At 46.9% G+C, this 20861-nt stretch overlaps 2 protein-coding genes across 6 annotated transcripts in view; one reads left to right on the top strand and one right to left on the bottom strand.

The window, feature by feature from the left end:
* Positions 1 to 2529, top strand: part of LRRC41 (leucine rich repeat containing 41) — a 17811-nt gene extending 15282 nt beyond the window's left edge. For 3 of the 4 annotated variants that reach the window (XM_081143728.1, XM_081143731.1, XM_081143730.1), the window contains exons 6-10: positions 399 to 563; positions 664 to 762; positions 1319 to 1441; positions 1646 to 1721; positions 1831 to 2529. In XM_081143728.1, coding sequence (XP_080999854.1) covers positions 399 to 563; positions 664 to 762; positions 1319 to 1441; positions 1646 to 1721; positions 1831 to 2050 — 683 coding nt within the window. In that variant the 3' untranslated portion in view covers positions 2051 to 2529. The remainder of the gene's footprint in view (positions 1 to 398; positions 564 to 663; positions 763 to 1318; positions 1442 to 1645; positions 1722 to 1830) is intronic. The other variant, XM_081143729.1, reaches the window with a different exon arrangement.
* Positions 2456 to 20861, bottom strand: RAD54L (RAD54 like). 2 transcript variants are annotated; one of them, XM_081143732.1, is made up of 18 exons: positions 20119 to 20861; positions 19936 to 20022; positions 17799 to 17918; positions 14311 to 14371; positions 13240 to 13375; positions 12716 to 12785; positions 12314 to 12602; positions 11960 to 12084; positions 11498 to 11648; positions 9173 to 9299; positions 8008 to 8082; positions 7763 to 7893; positions 7156 to 7266; positions 6874 to 6997; positions 6431 to 6509; positions 5912 to 6091; positions 2951 to 3114; positions 2456 to 2858 (listed from the first exon to the last, which is right to left on the bottom strand). In XM_081143732.1, exons 1-18 carry the CDS (start codon positions 20119 to 20121, stop codon positions 2648 to 2650), a joined length of 2244 nt encoding a protein of 747 aa, XP_080999858.1. In that variant the 5' UTR covers positions 20122 to 20861; the 3' UTR covers positions 2456 to 2647. The 2 variants fall into 2 exon arrangements, with proteins under 2 accessions (XP_080999858.1, XP_080999859.1); XM_081143733.1 differs by lacking the exons at positions 13240 to 13375; positions 14311 to 14371; positions 17799 to 17918; positions 19936 to 20022; positions 20119 to 20861 and adding an exon at positions 12987 to 13125.

Genomic DNA, 20861 nt, shown 5'->3' with positions numbered 1-20861 from the left:
AAAGGCCCAGACTACAAGCCTAGTAAGGAGTGACCATGGCAGATCAGCCTCCAGAAAAGGGGTCTAAACCAAGAACAAATGTTAGACTAGATTAGATCCCCCTGCTGTATTTGTTCCCTGAATTCCTGTAAGTCTCCTATCCCACCACTTTGCATACTTTACTATATTTGCTTAAGTAGTCTAATCTTCCTGGACTAAAAGCTCCATAAAGGTAAGAACTAAATTTCATATTTAGTGCTCTATTCCCAGAACCTAGCACAGTGCCTAGCATATATGTATGTCTACTCAAGGACAAGTAGACATATATTTTTAGTGAATCCCTTAAGGACAGAATAGGACCTGCTATGGGGGTGAAGTAGAGATGGCCAGCTGGAATCTCCTTTCCTTACCATACCCAGAAAACTGCCTGGAACAGCTGGAGATGGGATTTCCAAGGGGAGCCCAGCCAGCCCCACTGCTCTGCTCTGTACTGAAGGCCTCAGGTTCTCTGCAGCAGTTGTCCCTGGATAGCACCACCTTTGCCTCTCCCCAGGATTTTGGGCTTGTGTTGCAGACACTCAAAGGTAAGACCCAGCTAGAGTGGTAAAGGGAGGAGGGGAGGAGTGAACCTTGCATTGATCTCTGGAAAAGCTAATAAGGCCCATGGCCTCTACCCCCACCCAGAGTACAACCTAGCCCTGAAGAGGCTGAGCTTCCACGACATGAATCTGGCAGACTGTCAGAGCGAGGTGCTCTTTTTGCTACAGAATCTGACTCTTCAAGGTAAGTTTTTCATCCAGAACCTTGGACATTCCTGAGTCTGGCTCTGCCACTGTCTCACTGAGTGAGCCAGTTTTTTTCTTGGCCTTATGTCAACTATAAAATGGCTATAGAGCCTGCATGACCTTCTTTCCAAAAGATCCCAAACTCAACTCTTCCTGTACTACACATGGGAAATTATTTTTAGAGCACCCTCACTCAAAAGTTTTTACCTCTCAGTTGCTGACAGAAACAATGATAGTGGAGAGGGATAAATGTGCTGTCAGGTTCCCCTCAGAGACTTGTCTCTAATGACCAGCCCTGCAAAGAGGGCAGTCAATGGATGAGTAAGAGTGAGTGAATTGTCCATGCAGAGAACCTCCCTAAAGCAAACATCTAGGCTTAATCTGTGGTTTGAATCCTAATTTAATTCTAGCCTTACTTGGGGTCTTGGATAAATTCCTTTCTCTTTTTGGGCCTCTATAAAATGTACACACCCCTTGCTAAGGCAAACTGGGGCAGGAGGGGCAGCACCAGTCCTAATGCAGCCATCAGAACTTATTCTGATTTCTCTTGACAGAGATTACCTTCTCCTTCTGCCGTCTGTTTGAGAAGCGCCCGGCCCAATTTCTGCCTGAGATGGTTGCTGCTATGAAGGGCAACTCCACATTGAAGGGCCTCCGGCTGCCAGGGAACCGCCTGGGTGGGGGCAAGGCCCTGGGAATGGAGAGGGAGAGGGGGAAGGAGCCAGTCTTTTGACCTAGAAACTCAGTGGGAACATGGGGGTTAGGATCTGGTCGTGTGCTGGGACTTCAGAAGGCTGGGCTTCTGCCCAGCCAGAAATAGGCTGGGAAACCCTTATTCCCTACTCTTGAGTAGTTACCAGCATTTCTCCCCTTCTCCCTAGGGAATGCTGGCCTCCTGGCCCTGGCAGATGTTTTCTCAGAGGATTCATCCTCCTCTCTGTGTCAGCTGGACATCAGGTACACATTGGGGGCTGGCGGGAGGAGGGCAGGGAACAAGGGGAGCTGTAGGAGCACAGACCAGAGATTAGTTGCTTCCTGGGTATCTAATCCATCTCACCCCTACCAGTTCCAACTGTATCAAGCCAGATGGGCTTCTGGAGTTCGCAAAGCGGTTGGAGCGCTGGGGTCGTGGAGCCTTTGGTCACCTGCGCCTCTTCCAGAACTGGCTGGACCAGGATGCAGTCACAGCCAGAGAAGCTATCCGGCGGCTCCGGGCCACCTGCCACGTGGTTAGCGACTCGTGGGACTCATCCCAGGCTTTCGCAGATTATGTCAGCACCATGTGATGGGGCTCCATGCCTCACAGGTCCATGCTCAGTACCATCAGCTTGTAGGGGCTGAGGCATGGGCTGCCCAGAACTCCCAAACAATTCTGTCTTTCTCTTTCTGCCACCTTTCTTTCTCTATTTTCCTTCTTCCCTTGCACTGAGGTTCTGGAGGCCTTGATGGGGCCCAGCAAAGGCATTCCCAGAACTGGGTTTAGAGGCTTTGGGCCTCTTACTCAGTAATCTGAGAACCCTGGGCCAGGAGGTTACAGTGGTGATCAGCCACTGAGGACAGTCCCCCTTCCCCTGCTCCAGAGTTCCTGCTTTCCCACCTCAAGCAGGTACCCAAGCTTTAGAGAAATATAGGAGTGCCCACTACCAGGCCTCTTCTCTGCTGGGCTCGCCATGATGCTCCCAGGCCTCAGTCCCTTTCATACCTTTATTCGTTTTTTTTTAACCAAAAAAGTTTTTCTTATAAAATAAATTTTGGGCAAACATCATGCAGCCCTTCTTGATGATTTTTCTCCCAGAGAACAAAATCCAGCAGGGCCCTATAGGACAGGGAGCCCCTTTCCCTGTCTCCTCCCTCTTAACAGCTACACCCAGACTAGTTGGTTATCAGCGGAAGCCCCGCTGCTCCTCATGGGAACGCTGGTGGAAGACGAAGGTGATGGCAGCGGAGGCAGCATCCCAGGCAGCCTGGAGTACCTCATCCCTGAGCCCCCGCCTATCAGTGCTATGGTTCCACTGAGCCAGGTCTGAGGTGCAGTCAGAACCATCAGGGGGTGGCCTGATCTGGTGGTTGTTGACACAGCGGCGGCAGCGCAACCTGGGGGCAGAGGACAAAGCTGTGGTCACTCTACGTTCCACCTCCATACTGTGCGGAGAATTCAGTAATGGCTAGTGAGGGCACTCCCTCACCTCTCGTGGGTGTCGCTGAGGCTGGCCTCGTCCAGGGTGAACAGCTCCTTCAGCTCGCCCAGAGAGAAGTGCCGCTCCACATCCTGCTCCTCGTCCACCACACAGCTGCTCAGCGCCTTCTTGTGGCTCTGCCGCTGAAAGATCTTCTCCTCAATGGTTCCTGCCTGGGGGAAGGTGGGGGAGGCAGGGAAGCGGGGCTGTCATCTGCATACATAGGGGGCGGGAAAAACCAAGGATTGAAACTATTGCCACCCAAGAGAAGGGGAGATAAATGAAAAGTAAGAGTCTTGCAAGCGATACCTCTGCTCAGCTGAGCCCATTGCCCAGTCTGTCTCCGGAATATAACTTGTGCATGTCTGTCCACCCAGGTTATTTTTTGTACCAACGGAGGGTTTCAGGGCCTGGCTAAATTCCTTCAGGGTAAGCTGAGGTTTGTCTGTAGCAGCTTCACCAGACTTCCACACCAAGCCCAAGTCTCACTCAGTAACTATCACCTGGGTATCACATGCCAGACCCTATGCTAACACGAGGATATAAAGAAGAATCAAGTATGATCCTTATTGAACTCCAGACTAGTGGAACAGACAGACATGTAAGTTACTTGGCAAAATAATAATAGATTTCTGTATAGCATACACAATAGCTCACAAGAGGGATGGTAGAATGGAATAGTGTTGAAAAGCTTGAAGTAAAGATGATCCTTAAGCTGAATCATAAAAAGTAGATAATTTAGAAGGGAAGAGAGGGGGGAAGGCATTCCCTGCATAGGAACAAAGGAATAAGCCTGGCCTTCTGGAGGACTGTGAGGAGTTCAGCCTATCTAGAGGATGGTGGAGGTATATAGTAAGAGTTGGGACCAAGAAAGTCAGCAGAGGCCCTATTGGAGAAGCTTGGATGCCAGGCTGAAGAGCTTGACTTTGTCCTGAAGTGATTAAAAGCAAAAGCAGAATTTTTGGAAAGCTCATTCTGGAAGCAGTATGTGAAGAATGGGTTAGGATAAGACCAAAGCTAAAGAATTAGGAAGCTGCTGCAATATCCAAGTGAGAGATTACTGTGACTTTAGCCTGAGATGGGGAGGAAGGTTAGATTAAAGAAATTTCAAGAGGTTAAAATCAATGGTAATTGGAATATGGTTGTTAGGAGACAAGATGGTCCAATAGGATGATGCCCAGATTTGAGTTGGGTGCATAATGGAGCCATTAAATGACAAAATTCAGAAGGAGAGCATGTTTCATCATGATGTATATAAAGTGCTCATAAGATATTCAGGTGAAAATGTATAGTAGATGATAGATACATGGGTCTAGAACTCAAGACCCATGAGATAAGAGATCTGGGCTAAAAATTATGTTAAAGACTTTTCAATATAATGAGCATATAAAATCAGAAGTAGGAAAACCAGAGTGGAGTTTCCAAAAGGAAAAAAAATTTAAGATTAGTAGTCAACAGTATCAGATATACAAAGCAGAAAAAAATCAAAAGTCTCTTGTTTTGGCAATTAGGAATCCAATAATAGTACATTCAAAAGCAGGGTCAGTGGCATAAATGGTCTGATGAGTGAGACAAGGTAAAGTTTATCTGTAGAATTTGGAAAAATGTGACAGTCAATGAATGGGAAGTAACCCAAGGTAGTAGCTACAATAAGGTTGAGAAATTTTGTTTTTAAAGTGAGAGTTACTTGAGTATGTTTATAGACTTCAGGGAATAAAGTAGAATTCAATCAACTAAGAAAGGAAAGGATGGGAAGGGTTCTAGAACAGAGCTGGAATGCTGAGCCTCAAGAAGAGAGGAAGGGCATGATCTTCTTCTGAGGCAGGAACGGAAGAGCAGGTGGAGAGATTTATGGGACAGGGAAGGGGATGAGAGAATTCAAGCCTGACAGCCTCCACAGTTTTTTTCTGTGAGGTAGAAGGAAAAGGTCTCTGGAGAAGAATGAGAGACAGGGTTAGGAAGGACACTTGAGGGCAGTGGTGAAGGCTTGAAGTGCCTGTTTAAGGAAATGAGATATGGCCCAGCCAAAATGGTGAATGTTAATTAGTGGTAGTGCCCATCTGTTTAAGTGCAAATTTATCTGGTGTAGAGGCTAACAGCTGTAATGATCCAAGTGAAGTAGGTATTAGGGAAGGACTACATGAAAGAATGCACAGTAAGGATCAGGCTGAACAGAAAAGGAAGTCAAGCTAGATTTGGGGTCTGGGGACAGGGTACTAGGGATGTTAGGTTGAAGCAGATGTAGGAGGTATAAGAAAGCTGAAGAACAGGAAGTGATAGCTATTACTAATGACAGCTATTCAAGTTTTGGGTACTATGTAAAGTTTTGGTACTGTTAAAGTTCCACCGTGTAGCCTTGGGAGTAATTAAAATAGGGGGAGGTCAAGGAAACATGAAGGCCAAAGTGCTGGATAACTGCATGGTCCTTGAAGCCCACCAGGATGATAGTTGCATCTGGGGAAGAAATGAAGACTGAGCTGGTGTCCAAAGTCATTAATAAATTATGAAAATAGCAGGAGGCAGATGACTATAGCAAGGAAAAGAGGATATCAAGCCAGATAACATGAGCTTCAAAAGAGGAACTATAGGATGGATGGTCTGAGTGCTCGCTGAGAACTTGGAGAATGCTAATACCACTTCTTAGCACCATGGGACATGGAGTATAAGACTACAGGGCCAAGTGGGAGAGTATAAATCAGGGATGAGGGAAAGTAAGTGTCCTGTGAAAAGGATGGGGGCCACAGGGGAGTTTGTTAACTATTAAACAGGCATCCAGAGGGCATTGTAAGAAAGGTTTGAAGGAATTGGGTGGAGAGAACAGAAGAATAAAAGGCTCCGGGCTAAGCACATAGCTAAGGCTACTGCTAGAGACAGAGGGGCCAAAGAGGCACTGAAAAACAACCCAAGATGGTCCCGAAGATCTTACTCCATGACCCACCCCTACTATGACCATCACACTATCCTCCTTACAGACAGCAGGCGATAGATATAGCAGGTCTTCTTTTGACCGTCACGCCAGACACGAGCCATGGCTTGTTCATCATTAGCTGGATTCCAGTCAGGGTCAAACATGACCAGTCGGTTAGCCCCAATGAGATTAAGGCCACAGCCCCCAGCTTTGCTGCTCAGCATGAAGACAAATTCAGGGCTCTAGAAAGAGAGGAAGCAGAAGAAAAAGAATCTCTTGCAGCCTGAACTAGAATCCTACTCAGCCCAGCCAACTGTTCTCTTTCACATATCCGTATTCTTATGCTCAGACCAACTGTGAGGACCACCAGCTTGTGTGCCTACCATCCAACTTCCCAGTCCACAAAGACAGTTCCCAGCCTAGCTATCACCAACCAATTACCAACCAGCCTACCCCTACCACACCCACCAGAAAAAAAAATCCCGAAAGACCCTAGAGCAGAGCCCCCTTATAAGTTCTCTATCACCCTTAATTCTGATGTTACTACATTGGTGGTATGGGGACAAGGGCTGTGCATTTACCAATGGACTGTTGAAGCGCTCTACAACCTTGGCTCGCTTCTTAATGGACATCGTGCCATCCAAGCGGACATATAAATACCTAAAGGAAAATCCAAAGATCAAAACCCAAGAAGGGAGAAGAGTTCCTTGAAGCCAGAGCTACTGAAAAGACTAAATTAATCATGCTTGAGGCTGTTTCATGCATAGCCTTAGGCCCCACACTCCCAAAGGCAGGGGTAGGAACTGGGAGCCAGGATTCTGTCCTGTGGGAGCACCTGAAAGACCATGGGCTATTCTGCTTGGTGATGAAACTAGGACCATCGCAGCAATAAGGAAACAGATATTTTCTGGGAAGTCCCTCCTACACCCACATCTTGGCCAATATCCACCAATCAACACCTATTCTTCCTAGGGGGACAGCAGGGGAGGCACCCCTTTGGCAGCCTAGTTAGGCTCTTCCCTACCTTCGGGCCCGGCAGAGCTTCTCAAAAAGGTCCAATGTCTGGGTGTAATTGGACACCAGCACTACCTTGTCACTGCTGTGGCTTCGGGTCACCGCCAGAATGTAATCAAGGACCAGCATTTTACCTGGAGAGATCAACTATTAGCCCCCAATGGGTCATCCCAATGGCCCAGAATTCTTACTCTTGATATCCTGCCTTGAGACAAGATAGGTCTAGAACAAAGAAACAATCTCCCTCCCCTCCTCCCAGAGAAACCCAAAAACCTTGTAGAAAAGGGCTCACCTGACAGCTGGGGTTCTAGAACCTTGGAGCTATAACCAGGGGGGAATATGTCCAAAGCACCTTCGAAGCCATCCTCCTCTTCTACACACTTGTCATAAATTAGAGCTGGATCTGGAAAAAACCCCAAAATGCCAGTGCTCATTAGAGCCTCCTCTTGAAGCCTACCCAACGACGTTCTTCAGCACCAGATTTGCTTGGTCCCAAATTCCAGTGTGCAGTCAGTGCCATCCGGGACCATGAAGGGATAATCTGGCTCACTAGTGTGTTCTCCCAACAAGAAGGGAGCTATACCAGAGATAGTAGGTTCATTATTTTTTTTCTCCTGACATTTTACATACACATGTATGCATGAACACACATACACACAGTCCTATATACCCCAAGCATCAAACATGGGCTGGGCAGAGGATAAGCTCAATTTTTCAAAGCAAAAGGTCTGGTTTACAGAGTAAACAATGCAGGGCTCATGCCTTGGGGCGGGGAGGAATCATACGTGGCCTCTATGAGGACTCTGGACAAGTATTAGTGAAGGTGTCTGGATCACCTATGGGAGCCTACCCCTCCTTGCTCTCTCCATAGAGGACCTCAGATCACAGACACAACTCACGATTACAAAGCTTCTTTAGTGAGGTGATGGAAGAAAGGGAAGACACACTCATCTTGCCCTCACGCAACTCCTCTGCTGGCTTGGCCTGTCTCAGAAACCTCTGGTATAATTCAGTCTGAAGGGGTGTCAGCCTGAAAAAAAGGCAGCTGGGTCAGTAAGAAAGACTGAACCACACTTTGGCCCTCTGAGGACAGCTTGAGAGCTGGGCTTTTACTCACTCCACACCCGTAAGCTGAGTTCAGTACCTACAACAAACCACCTGCTCAATCTTCACAGGCAGGTATTTAGACAGGATATCAGATGTCCTCCGTATCAGACACCTGGAGAAAACAGGATAAGGAGGTAAGGGGCTGATAAAACCACCATGCAAACTACTATAATAAAAATTACACCCAAAGGACCAAGACTGACTCTTTTGTAGTATCAAATGTCAGAGACCCATCAGCCCTATGGCAAAGGTATCTACATTGGGGTCTCAGTCATGGAAATGGAGGCCCTTTCTAAGAGTCTAGCTTTGACCGACAACTCTCTTTCCCTTCAAAAGGTTAGTTGGTCTTCGAGAGGCCAAGGTCTCCCAGTGAGTCTGATGCTCTGACAGAGAAAGCAAGCTACAAACCACTAAGTCCTTAGGGAAGTTTCTGCATTTGCCCAAATGCCTATTGTCAAATGGCCCAAGGCTCAATAAAACTAAGCCCACACCTCCTAGCAGACCAGGAAGAACAGGGATCAGGCATCTGAGTAGCAGCTCCTAACATACTGACTCTCCTTCCTGCCACCTAAAATTGGGAGGGCCCAGACCAGGAAGAAAGCAGGGACCTGGCCTACAAGACCCCTTCATTTATTCAGTAGAGGTGGCACTGGGAAGGGCAGGGCTCTTCAAACGTAAATCAAGTGTATATACGTATCACAGAGGAGTCCAGAGTGTACTTGCCTTCCTGGGCTACGTGGCCCCCACAGAAAAAGCCCTCTCAGCCTGGAAGCCACAGCCATCCGTCAGATCTACTCCTACCTGTCAAAGAAGGCTGTGAGGCCTGGGAAGGGAAGCCTGATTCTTTAGGTTTGAAACCAAATGACAGAAAGCTTCTGCAATACTAACAGTGTTCCAAAGGATATTTTGCTCAGGAAGTCCAACAGCATCAGAAAAGAGCTTCCTCAGCAGATTGCTAAGCAACCCAAAACCAGACCATAGGGCCCAGGCCAGGAAGAAAGCAGGGACTTGGCCTACAAGACCCCTTCATTTATTCAGTAGCTATAGTCAGGGCACAGATCCCACTCCCTTCCTAGAATCCCAGCCCTCATAGACCAAGGTCCCAAAAGATCAGCCTTAGATGGCTTAGGAGGCAATTCTGATGACCTCAGTTGGGAGAACCCAAAGAAAGGTGCTGCCTTCTAGCCCCACCCTGCCATTACCTATTCACAATGCTGGTGAGCTCCCGCAGGCGCTCCTCTCCTAGCTTCCTATCTGCCTCACTGGCAGCTGCATCTCTACCCTTCAAAATTGGCAACTCAAAATGTTTCTTGAACTCATGGGCAGTTCCTAAACACAAGAGAGAGGGGAAAATTAAAGAATGCAGAAAAACAATGATTTTCCCACTGCCAATAATGGCAGACTACTTTGTTACAGACCAATCTTCTTGCCAAGACCAACAAAGCTGAACAAATTACAGGCAATTTGTTTGAATGAATCCGAGAGCTACCAAAGCATAGAAGACTTGAAAGGCCAAATAGTTAGATAGTAGATTAAAATCCAATTATATAACTAATCACATCAACTATAAATGAACAAAATAATCCAATAAAAACACAATCCAATTGTCAGACTGGATTTTTTTTTTAGAGCCCACCTATGTATATGCTATTTGTAAGAGACAAAGTAGCTTGTTTCAGTACAATGAAGTTCATGTCACAGTGTGGATGAACCTTGAAAACATTATGCTAAATTAAAAAAGCCAAAGGCAAAAGGTCACATATTATAGGATTCCATTGATATGAAATATCCAGAACAGGCAAATCCATAGAGACAGAAAGCACACTGGTGGTTGCCAGAGGTTGGAGATGAAGAGGAAATAGGAAGGGACTGCTTACTGGGTATACGGTTTTCTTTGGCCAGAAATTAAAAAAAAATCAGATACCTCACAAAAGAGCATCTCCAGCCCTAGCCAGCTTTACTCAGTGGTTAGAGCAACAGCCTACACACCAAAGGTCACAGGTTCGATTCCCGGTCAAAGGCACATATCTGGGTTGCAGGTTCGATCTGGCCCCGGTCATGGTGCATGAATGAAGTAACCAATCTATGTCTCTCTCACACAGATGTCTCTCTCTTTCTCTATCTCTAGCCCCACCCCTTCCTCGGGTAAGGATTAAAAAAACAAAACGGAAAAAAAATTATACAAAAAAAGTGGTGGTACATATATACAATGGACTATTACTCAGCCATAAAAAGAAAGGAAGGAAGGAAGGAAGGAAGGAAGGAAGGAAGGAAGGAAGGAAGGAAGGAAGGAAGGAAGGAAGGAAGGAAGGAAGGAAGGAAGGAGGAAGGAAGAAAGAAGAGAGAGAGGGAAAGAAAGAGAGAGAGGGAGGGAGGGAGGGAGGGAGGGAGGGAGGGAGGGAGGGAGGGAGGGAGGGAGGAAGGAAGGAAGGAAGGAAGGAAGGAAGGAAGGAAGGAAGGAAGGAAGGAAGGAAGGAAGGAAGGAATCTTGCCCTGGCTGGTGTGGCTCAGTTGCTTGGAGCGTTGTCCTGTACACAGAAAGGCTATGGATTTGATTCCCAGTCAGGGCATATACCTAGGTTGCAAGTTCGATCTCCGGTAGGGGTGCATAAGGGAGGCAGCCAATTGATGTTTCTTTCTCCCTCCCTCCCTTTCCCTTCCTTTCTAAAATAATAAAAAGAAAAAAGAATGAAATCTTATCATTTTCAACAACATGGATGGACCTAGAGGGTATTATGCTAAGTGAAATAAGTCAGACATAGAAAGGCAAATCCAAATGATTTCACTTATACGTGGAATCTAAAGAACAGAATAAATGAACAAACAAAACAGAGACAGACTCATAGATACAGAGAACAAACTGATGGTTACCAGAGGGGAGATGAAGGACTGGATGAAAAAGTGAAGGGATTAAGAAGTACAAATTAATAGTTACAAAACAGTCATGGGGATGTAAAGTTCAGCATAGGGGATAGAGTCAATAATATTGTACTAACTACGTATGGTACCAGGTGGGTACTTGAATTATTGAGGGGAAATCACTTTGTAAATTACGTAATTGTTTAACCACTATGCTGTACAGATGAAACTAACATAAAATAATATTGAATGTCAACTATAATTGAAAAATAAAACTTTTTAAAAATAACGGCCAGTAACCTGGCCTGTGTGGCTCAGTGGGTTGAGCACTGTCCCATGCACCTAGAGGTCACCAGTTCGATTCCTTGTTGGGGCACATCCTGGGTTGCAGACTCGATCCCCAGTAGGGGGCATGCAGGAGACAGCCTATTGATGGTTCTCTCATTTATGGTTCTCTTCCCCCCCTCTCTAAAATCAATAAAAACATATTAAAAATAAGTAAATAGCCAGAGTGGGCCTTGCTGAGTTGCTTGGCAGAGACAAGGGTCTCCCAATGGCTCTCCCTCACAAGAGAAGTCTTCCTACAAGTACAACTAGCATTCTCTTTCCTCAGCTAGAGTTACAGGTAAGGCTCCTCTCCAATGTAGCAGACAAGGCTGGATTCTTACCCAGGATGCCAGAATTAACAAAATGGACCAAGCTGAAATACTCAAGGAGATCATTCTGGATGGGAGTCCCAGAGATGAGCACCCGCCGGCTGGTGTTTAAGCTGTCCAGGGCCTGGTAAGTCTGATTCTCAGAGTTCTTGAGCCTGTGTCCCTGAAAGGAAATTAATTCTCACTTAGGCCTGGGCACAATGTGGCATCCCTAATGGTAGCAATGTTTTGTGTAGAGGATCCAACCTCTGGTCATCAGCCTACAGTACCTCACCTCCTTGGAGTTCCAAACAGTGCTTACTCCCTCTTTTGGCAGGTTGATATCATGAGCTCTCCTCTCACCTGCCTCCTCCAAAGCAGCATGCTCTATACTCAGCATTCCCCAGTGACTGGCGTAGCCCTTAGATGGCAGTTCTCAGTGAGGAGACTCTGACAGACTTTCTCCTACCACCCAGATTGCTGAAAGTCAAGTACCTCGTCACATATGACCAGTCCAACACTCCCTTTCTGGAGGACTCCAACATGAAGGCGGAATGTCTCATAGGAAATGATAAGGATGGGAGAAGGCACTCTGGCTCCACGCTGGTTCATGAATCCTTCTACAACAGAAAAGGTGTCAAGGGAACAAATCTGAGACTATCTTAAAGGGGGGAAAAAAGTTTGATAGTTGTTTAATTTAGCCCGGAAATAACTATTTCAACTGTTTCCCAAGGAATTCTCTTCTCTGTCACCCCTCACTACCCTCAACCCTGCCCATCAGTGAGCACGCACATAAGAAAGGAGCAGGTTGTGTAGAAATGTACAGTCATCTTTGTTAAGGCTCCATACCCAGCTTTTGATCTATCTCGTCCTTAGAGCCTCCATCAATGGCCAGAGGTTGAATCCTCCCTCCAAGCCACTTTCCAACTTCATTGTACCAGTTCTTCACCAGGCTGGAGGGCGACACCACCACTGCCTTGTCAATTTCTGGCTTGCACTCTGGACTCTGGCGCAAAAGCGTCCACATCAACGTGATGCATTGCAGCGTCTTGCCCAGGCCCATCTCATCAGCCATAATGCAGCCGTGGCTGCCCGGGATGCGCCGACTGGTGACACACTCCCACAGGAACTTCACTCCCTGGGAAAGAACAGCACTCAGCCCACTTTGGCATCCACGCTGCTGCTGCCCTAGAGATTGCAGCCTCCCAGGCTCAGACCCTAGCCCATACCTCACCCCCCACCACCACTTACCTCTCTCTGATGAGGCCGTAAGACCTTACTGAGAATAGGATCAACAACCACATGGACAGGGAGATTTTCCCTGAGAAAATACAGCAAAGAAAACACGGATCTCAGACATGGGCAAGGGCATGCCCTCAGGAAGTTGTGTCCTGCTGATCCAAACGCCACAGAGGCAGCTGCCTAAGAAAGGACCTTCTTTGGCCTGGTAATCAAACCATAGTAAATTCTTGCTCCGGGGAAATTTAGGAGAGGGGTGATAGCATAAAATTTATGTTGTCACCTCAACCCCTCCTGCTCCTGAGTGAGCTTGGCAGGAACGGATGAGGAACCCCCACCAACTGGGTATGTCCACATGCTCTTCCCCAGGCACTCTCCTTCCCCACCTACCCACTCTCTGGATGGTGCGGCAGTCATGACAGCACTCTGAAAATATGTGCCAGTCTCAAGGATAAATCACACCAAAATGCCCTCTGCCCTCCCAGGTATGTGCACTTAGAGGTCCAGAACTGCTCAAGAAATACCAACGCACATACTTGTCAAGCTTCAGCTGGTCATGGGCGCTCAGCGGGGGAGGCTCATACAGAACCAAGGCACCTTCTTCCAGGGGGTCATGGAGGGCCCGGCGGACCCCAGTCCTTTTGAGGCCCAATGCCCGAGAGCCCAGAGGACCTAGAAACCAACAACCTGTTACCTAAGCCTTTAGGTTGAAGAGTTCCAGCAGGCCCAGCTCAAATGCCCAACCTTCACATAACTTCTCCTAAGCTTCCATATGACCCTCTCTCCCCTAGAACCTCTGCAGACCTAGTTTGGGCACCTCTACCTGGCCATTATCCCAATCTGCCTCATTTTACTTCCCCATTCAACTACGAACTTCTGAAGGGCCGGGTCTTGTTCATCTCAAGTGAATCCTGGAAAAGTCTAAAACTCTAAAAGGGCCTTTCAAGACTTAGAGCTCGGCCCGGCTGGGTGTGGCTCAGTGGCTGAGCACCGACCTAGGATCCAGGAGATCGAGGTTCGATTCCCAGTCAGGGCACATGCCTGGGTTGCGGGCTTGATCCTCAGTCAGGGGCATGCAGGAGGCGGCCGATCAATGACTCTCTCATCATTGATGTTTCTATCTCTCCCTCTCTCTCTCTGAAATCAATAAAGATATATTTTAAAAAAACAAAAAAGACTTAGAGCTCTTGAGAGTTGTCCTCCCCCCTCCCAGCCCGTTTTAGCACAATGCTATGCTTTATATAAGACGGGGGGAAACTGTATAGAACCTAGACCTCTAACAGAGTCAACCTCATAAAGGAGATGCCACAGAAGTCACTTGGACTAAACGAAACCTGGGCCCACAAGTCACCCTGGACCACCGGAGCTTCCTGAGCACTGGCACATCCCCACCAAGAAGATGAGGGCAGTCACTCTTAGCAGCCCTTGCTGAAGCTATCAAACACAGCTTTCATGCAGGCATCAGGGGAGTCACCCCATACACAGTCACCACTAATCTGGGATCTTCAATTCCAAGGTACTCTTGTATGTACAAAAACTGAGGTTTTCATCTATTCAGGCACATTTACACATGACTGAGTCAAAAAGAGAAAAGTCTCCATTTTTACCTTGATAATTTGGAATGGGGATTTTGAAAGGCTTTGACAAAATGCTTCGAATAAATGCTTCCTAAAAAGAGAGAGAGGAAACAGGGATTCAGGACTGTTTGGAGATGTTAGGCAATACTATTTCTACAAATGCAGCCTAAGATGCCTATTTAAGCATTGTAATACAGCTAGCACATTGTATTTTGACTACATCTCGTTCAGATGCATCTAGAACATAAAGAAATGTTTTCCATATTAGGTTTGTACAACAGCTTTCGTCGTTGAGTCTTTACATAAGGTTCTACAAATGCGCAGGAACAGCAGAGGGCCACTGGCCAGTGCCTAGCTTGTCAACCACGAGGCTCATATCCATTAGCTCACAAAAGACCATGCCATTGTGGACACCTAACTATTCCCCAGGGTGCAACACCTTAAGAAGAAAGCACCACAGCCCTGGCCGGGTGGCTCAATTGGTTGGAGCGTTGTCCCAGACACCAGAAGGTTACGGGTTCGATCCCTGGTCAGGGAGCATACGAAAGACAACCGATCAATGTTTCCCTCTCATGGATGTTTCTAACTCTCTATCCCTCTCCCTTCCCCTCTTTAAAAGCAATAAAAACATTTATTTTATTTTTTTTAAAAAAGGAACATATCCTTAGATGAGGATTAATAAAAAAAACTTTTTTTTTTTTTTTGGTAAAAAAAAGAACAAAGCACCACAAACTTACCCAACCCCAATGCTAATAAGGAACTCCAATGTCTGGATTCAACCACTGTCCTATAGGGCTACATCTTCCCAAGAACACCTCACATTTCTTTTTCTGTCATATCAATTCTGCCTACTGCATCTAATTCCCACATCAGCCTCCATGAGAACTAAACAGCCCTGCAAAGAGTAATGGTAGCAGGGGTAGCAGGAGTAGTATTAGTAAAGTAATAATATTAACAATAGCAAAAATGACAATGATGACGACTAACAATGTATGCCAGATTCGGTGCTAAGCCCCCTGAATTCATGTTACTATTTCATCCTAACAGCTCTATGAGGTCCATATATTACTGACATCCCCAGTCTACAGATGAACAAAGTTAGGCTGAGTAGTTGTCGCTTTTCCAAGTCACACAGCCATGACAGATGCGGGACTTTCCTGATTCCAAGGTCCTTCTTTGTAACCAGGAGACAGGCAATGTAGCCTCCTAACCTAACCTGTTTGAATACAGCCATGTGGATCAGCCCAGTCAGGAGCTTCTTGCCATAGGAAAGCACAAGAGAGGGAAGAACGTGAGAAAGGGGACATGAGAGAGGGCAAGCCAATCACTAAAAAAAGCAAGTGGGGAAAGGGTCATGGGAAGCAGACATACGTAAGTCCTAGAGAAGGGTGGCCTTGGTGCTTCCACCTCAGCGCCTGCAGGAAGCCCTGTGCCATCACTCTGGCCTGGAATCAGCACTGGGCTATGGGGCTGGGGCAGAAGAGAAGGCAGGGGAGTACACAGCACCAGCTCCTGAGCTGACTTACAACTCCCATCGAAGTTCTGGTCTACACACATCTGAGCCCTCTGGGGAATTATAATAGTCTGTGAACCTCAACAAAACAAGAGCTGGAACCCAAGAAAGCAAAGAGAAATGAGCAGAAACCCTAAAGGTAGTTTTAATGAAAACACATTAGTGAAAAATGAAGTAATGAAAAATACTCCCCTCTAGCAAAAAGGTAGTTTAATAGAAAAAAAAGCAAGCCTATCTTGCCCTGAAATTTTTACCTTTTTATTCTGAACCATTTCTATACAGATCATTATAATTTCTACAAACTCAATGTACTTTAAATAGAAAAAATGTAATGAGTATATTGGGCAATCTATTGGAAGACAGAAATGTGGGAGAACTGAACTTCATTATCACTCTAAATAACGTGAGCCAAACCAGCTAGGGCTGTTTTTACTGATTTTTAGAGAGAGAGGAAAGGGGGGAGGAAGAGGGGGGAGGGGGAAGGCAGGGGAGGGGGAAGGGGAGAAGCATCGATGTGAGATAGAAACATTGATTGGTTCCTCCCATACCCGTTCCCACTGGGGATCGAACCCACAACCTAGGTATGTGCCCTGACTGGGACTAGAACCCAAAACTTTTTGGTGTATGGGACCCCTCTTCAACCAACTGAGCCACCCAACCAGGGCTGGGTGTCCTAAAATATAATTCAATTCTGACATTATCTATAGGGAGAAAGTATCAGATCCTACAGATTAAGGCTTCACAAGACTGTCTCCCCCGCAACCACTTAAGATGCCAATCCCGCCCGGCCAGGCGTGGCTCAGCGGTTGAGCGTCGACCTGGGATCCAGGAGATTGGGGTTCAATTCCCGGTCAGGGCACATGCCCGGGTTGCGGGCTCGATCAATGACTCTCTCATCGTTGATGTTTCTCTCTCTCTCCTTTCCTCTCTCTGAAATCAATAAAGATATATTTAAAAATAAATAAATAAATAAAGATGCCAATCCCAAATCCGGGTTGCTATCTGTGGTTCTTTCTGACAGGCTATACACGTTGGAGGTTCCCACAACCCACTCCTTGGGTTTGATTACTCAGAAAAAGCTTACTTACTAGATTACCAGTTTATCTCAAAGGATATGAATTAACAGTCAGATGAAGAAATACAGCGAGGTCTGAAGGGTCCCAAGCATAGGAGCTTCTGTACCTATGTGGTTTGGGGTGTGCCACTTCCAGGCAAATGGAGGAGGTTCCCGTACACCCACTCAGAAGCTCTCCAAACCCTACCCTTTTGTATTTTTATGGAGGTTTAATTACAAAGGAATGATTAAGCATTGGCCAGTCATTGGTGGATTGGTTCTCCTGGCAACCAGCCCCAAAGTTAGGTGCTTTACAAAAGTTATCTCACTAACATAAACTCAGGTGTGATTGAAAGGGGTGGTTATAAACATCATCATTTAAATTCCAAGAGCTCAACATCACTGTCCCACGAAAAGCTTGGTGAAAATAGCTTTGGATGGAACTAGGCAGATCTGACTATGTTAATCTGTAACTTTGGACAAGTAAACCCCTCCCAAGACTCAACTTCCTCATCTAAAAAAAAATGAGTTACTTGACATAATGCACAGAACCAGCCATTGTGCTGATTATGTTTTATTTTACTAGAGGAAACATGTGAAAGCTGTAGGACTCTGCTACTTCTCAAAGCCATATGCGGAGTCAGAGACTGAGTGGATCCTGGTTCCAATACCCTGCCATGGCCTTCACTCTCCTATACCCTCATGTCCGCAGGAATCTGAGTCACCTGAGATCTGGTGCCCAAGTACTTATAAAAGAAGGTGACTCCAAATCAGCACACATCTCTAGAGAAAGAGGCCAGGCCTCTTCCAGGCCCCGGGAACTGTGAGCAGGCCCAAAGTCCCCACCAAAGTCTGTCTGCTGGCTACTCTGTAGAGTCTTCAGGGGTGAGAGCCTCCCTAGGCAAAGCAAGAGGGAAGCAAATACATCAGCAGGTTGTGGTACTGACTTACATGCTGACTACTGTCCAGACAGGGTGGTCGATTTGTGAGTTGGGTCAAAGCTTTCCGAAAAGGGGACAAGAAACACTCCCAGCTCTGGGTCTCACTGCTGGACTTCCGTTTCTTAGGAATCTAGAAGAGAGTAATGGTAAAGGTGAAGTCTAGAAGACCACAATGGCAACTAGCACTTAAAATGCTTATTAAGCCCTGGCTGGGTAGCTCAGTTAGTTAGAGCATCATCCCGACATACCAAGGTGGTGGGTTTAATCCCAGGTCAGGGGACACACAAGAATCAACCAATGAGCCCTGGCCAGTGTGGCTCAGTTGGTTGGGCATAGTCTTATGCACCCAGAGGGTGCCGGTTCAATTCCTGGTCAGGGCACATGCCCAAGTTGCAGGCTCAGTCCCCAGTAGGGGGCATACAGGAGGCATCCAATTGATGCTTCTCTCTCATCAATGTTTCTCTCTCTCCCTTCCTCTCTAAAATCAATAAAAACATATATTTTTTTAAAAAGAATCAACCAATGAATGTATAAATAAGTGAAACAAATTAATGTTTCTCTCTCCCTTCCTCTCTAAAAATAATAAAATTATTTTTTAAAATAAATAAATACACTTATTAGTGCCAGGCACTGTTAAAAACTCTTCATACTTATTACCATGTATCATTTTCACAGCGATCCTATGTTAAGTGTTTATTATCCTTATTTAACAGGTGAAAATTGGAGCTTAATGAGTTTAAACAACTTGCCTAATCTGAAATGGGGTACTGGATGAGGTGAATGAAAAGGGCCTGTGAAGGGCAAGTCCACCAGTAGCAAGGAGTCATGCGACCCCAAATCTTTACTCCAAAAGCCCCAAGGAATAATTGAACAATTGTTTGCTTCCCTCCCTGAGTTTCCCAAAGGAGGGAAAAGAGTACAGCTGTCCCCAACTCCCAGAACACTGAGGCCACTCTCCAGTCAGTTCACACCATGGCAGTGAGGACCCCAGTACCAAAAATATTTTCAGGGGCAACTAGCAGCAGACAAGCACCATTTATGACCCAGCTACACCAAGTGCTGCCCAAGTTCTAGTCTGAGACCTATATAAGTGGCAAGGGGCAGCCAATGTGCATCCCTCATCGGTAGAGGAGCACCCTGTACACCAGCGGTGCAACTACAGAACAAGCCCCATTGAGCCATCAGGCAAGAAGAAGCCACTTGTACCAGCTTGCCAAGGTATTTAAAGCTTCAATGATCCTATATGGCACACCTGAAACAGAAACACCAGGCCCCTTCCCTCCCTTCTCTTTACATGCTTTTACTCACAAACTACCCCTGCCCAAAATTCCCTTCTAGACCTTCTTTATTTTTTTTTTGTTAATCCTCACGGAGGATATTTTTTCCATTGATTTTTAGAGGGAGTGGAAGGGAAGGAGGGAGGGAAAGGGAGAGAACATTGATGTGAGAGAGACACAATTAGTTGCCTCCCACTGAGCCACACCAGCCAGAGCTAGACCTTCTTTAGCTAATCTCTTCCTCGAAAGGTCCAATGGTCAAGCCCTTGCTTCTTGAACTGCTCTCTCTGAAGTAAATGCTGCACTGTCCTATTGATTTTGGTTTACACAGATCCTGCCTACAGCCAGCCCCAGGAAACTTCGAAGGAGGGAGCAGACCACAGGGCCCAGCTCAAAGCTAAACATACCATACTTGAGTATTAGCAGACACTGGAGGGGAACCACCCCTCCAATCTAGGTCCAAGTGAGCTCAAAACTCTCAGGTAGGCCCAGTCAGTACATTCTACTATTCTGTGACACTGGGTTAAGGGACAAAAAGCAAAAGAACAGGTTGCTAGTTGCTGTTGGGGAGCACTTTTTTTTCGAGGCAGCCAAAGGACCCAACCCAAGTGCTCTTTTGCTTTGGAATACCCCTTCCTACCAGGAAAACTGAGTCTATATTAGCTTCTAGTGAGCACTTGAGGACAAATATTTTATTTATCTTGTTCAATGCCTTACACACAGTAAGCACTCATTAAGTTTACTGCAAGAGGCTTCTGGAGGTGACCAGGTTCACTCCATGTAACCCCAGAAACTAAATCCAGGATTCCTTTCTGTCCAAACACTCCTGCATTCCCACCTTCCCTATCCCCTTGAGGGCAGAGTACTCACCACTGCCCCAGGCTGCCAGTCTTCATCATCAGAGGATCTGCCTTCCGGTTTTCTCTTGGCCAGCTGGCTGGGAGCCAAGCTCCTCCTCTGAAAGAAAATGGAAACAGCACCCGCAGGAATCCTGCAGCCTGAGCCCATCAGATCCAGGCACAGACTACCCAGTCTCCCCTAGGCCACACTTACCATCCTAGACCCAGGAACAGAAAATATCAAGTACCCATCAGCCAAGTGAAAGGTACCCAGCAGGTGAAAATGCAGATCCGGGGCCAGGTAAGGAGAGGGCTGCTACATTAGCGAGAACATGGCTAATTAAAGAGGGAGCATGGATGGAGGGAATTCAGCCAGTGGCTGGGGGTTGGGCCCAAATGTGAGAGTTGCTAGTTAGCTGAGGCCAGAGAGCAGATGAAGAGGAAGTATCCAGGCAGAGATGAGTCGAGATCTGGGACGGGGTGCGATGGGTGGAGTGCCAGGCTGGGCACAGTGGAGTCGCTCTAATGGTCTCAGGTGGGCGTGAAGGAAGCGGGTAGTTACGGGGGCAAATGGTAATCACAGGCCGGGAGAGAGAGGCTGGGGTGAAAATACGAGGCCTGGCGAGGCGCCGGAGCCGGGAGAAGGGATTTCCCAGGTCCGTAGTTGCAGATGCGAAGCCCGGACTGAGGGTGGTCGAGTAGGGATCCAGGCAGGACAAGTAAAAGACCCGGGCTTGGGAGGGGTACCCCAGACGAAGCAGGAAAAAACGGCCGAGATGAATTTGCTCCCAGCACTACGGCTTAATCTTCGTCTTCCGAAAGCGCGCGTTAACAGCCGCCGCGGCTCTCCGGTCCCGCCAGGCCGGGGCAATCGAACCTCCCGCGGTGCTGCTACCGCACCACCCATTGGCTGCGTTCGATGCGTTCGGCGCTCGCGACCCAAGGAAGGGGCGGGCC

Source organism: Miniopterus schreibersii (assembly GCF_964146895.1).
Source record: "Miniopterus schreibersii genome assembly, chromosome: 8".
Classification (NCBI taxonomy): domain Eukaryota; kingdom Metazoa; phylum Chordata; class Mammalia; order Chiroptera; family Miniopteridae; genus Miniopterus; species Miniopterus schreibersii.
Note: the sequence above shows the minus strand (reverse complement) of the source record. Positions and strands in the feature narration are given on the sequence as shown.

Excerpts from the sequence above, each read along its gene's own strand:
- RAD54L (XM_081143732.1), bottom strand. Across the intron at positions 12,786-13,239 it reads GACCAGCTGAAGCTTGACAA|GGAAAATCTCCCTGTCCATG; the intron begins GTATGTGCGTTG and ends GTATTTTCTCAG. Across the intron at positions 6,998-7,155 it reads TCTAGAACCCCAGCTGTCAG|GTAAAATGCTGGTCCTTGAT; the intron begins GTGAGCCCTTTT and ends TGATCTCTCCAG.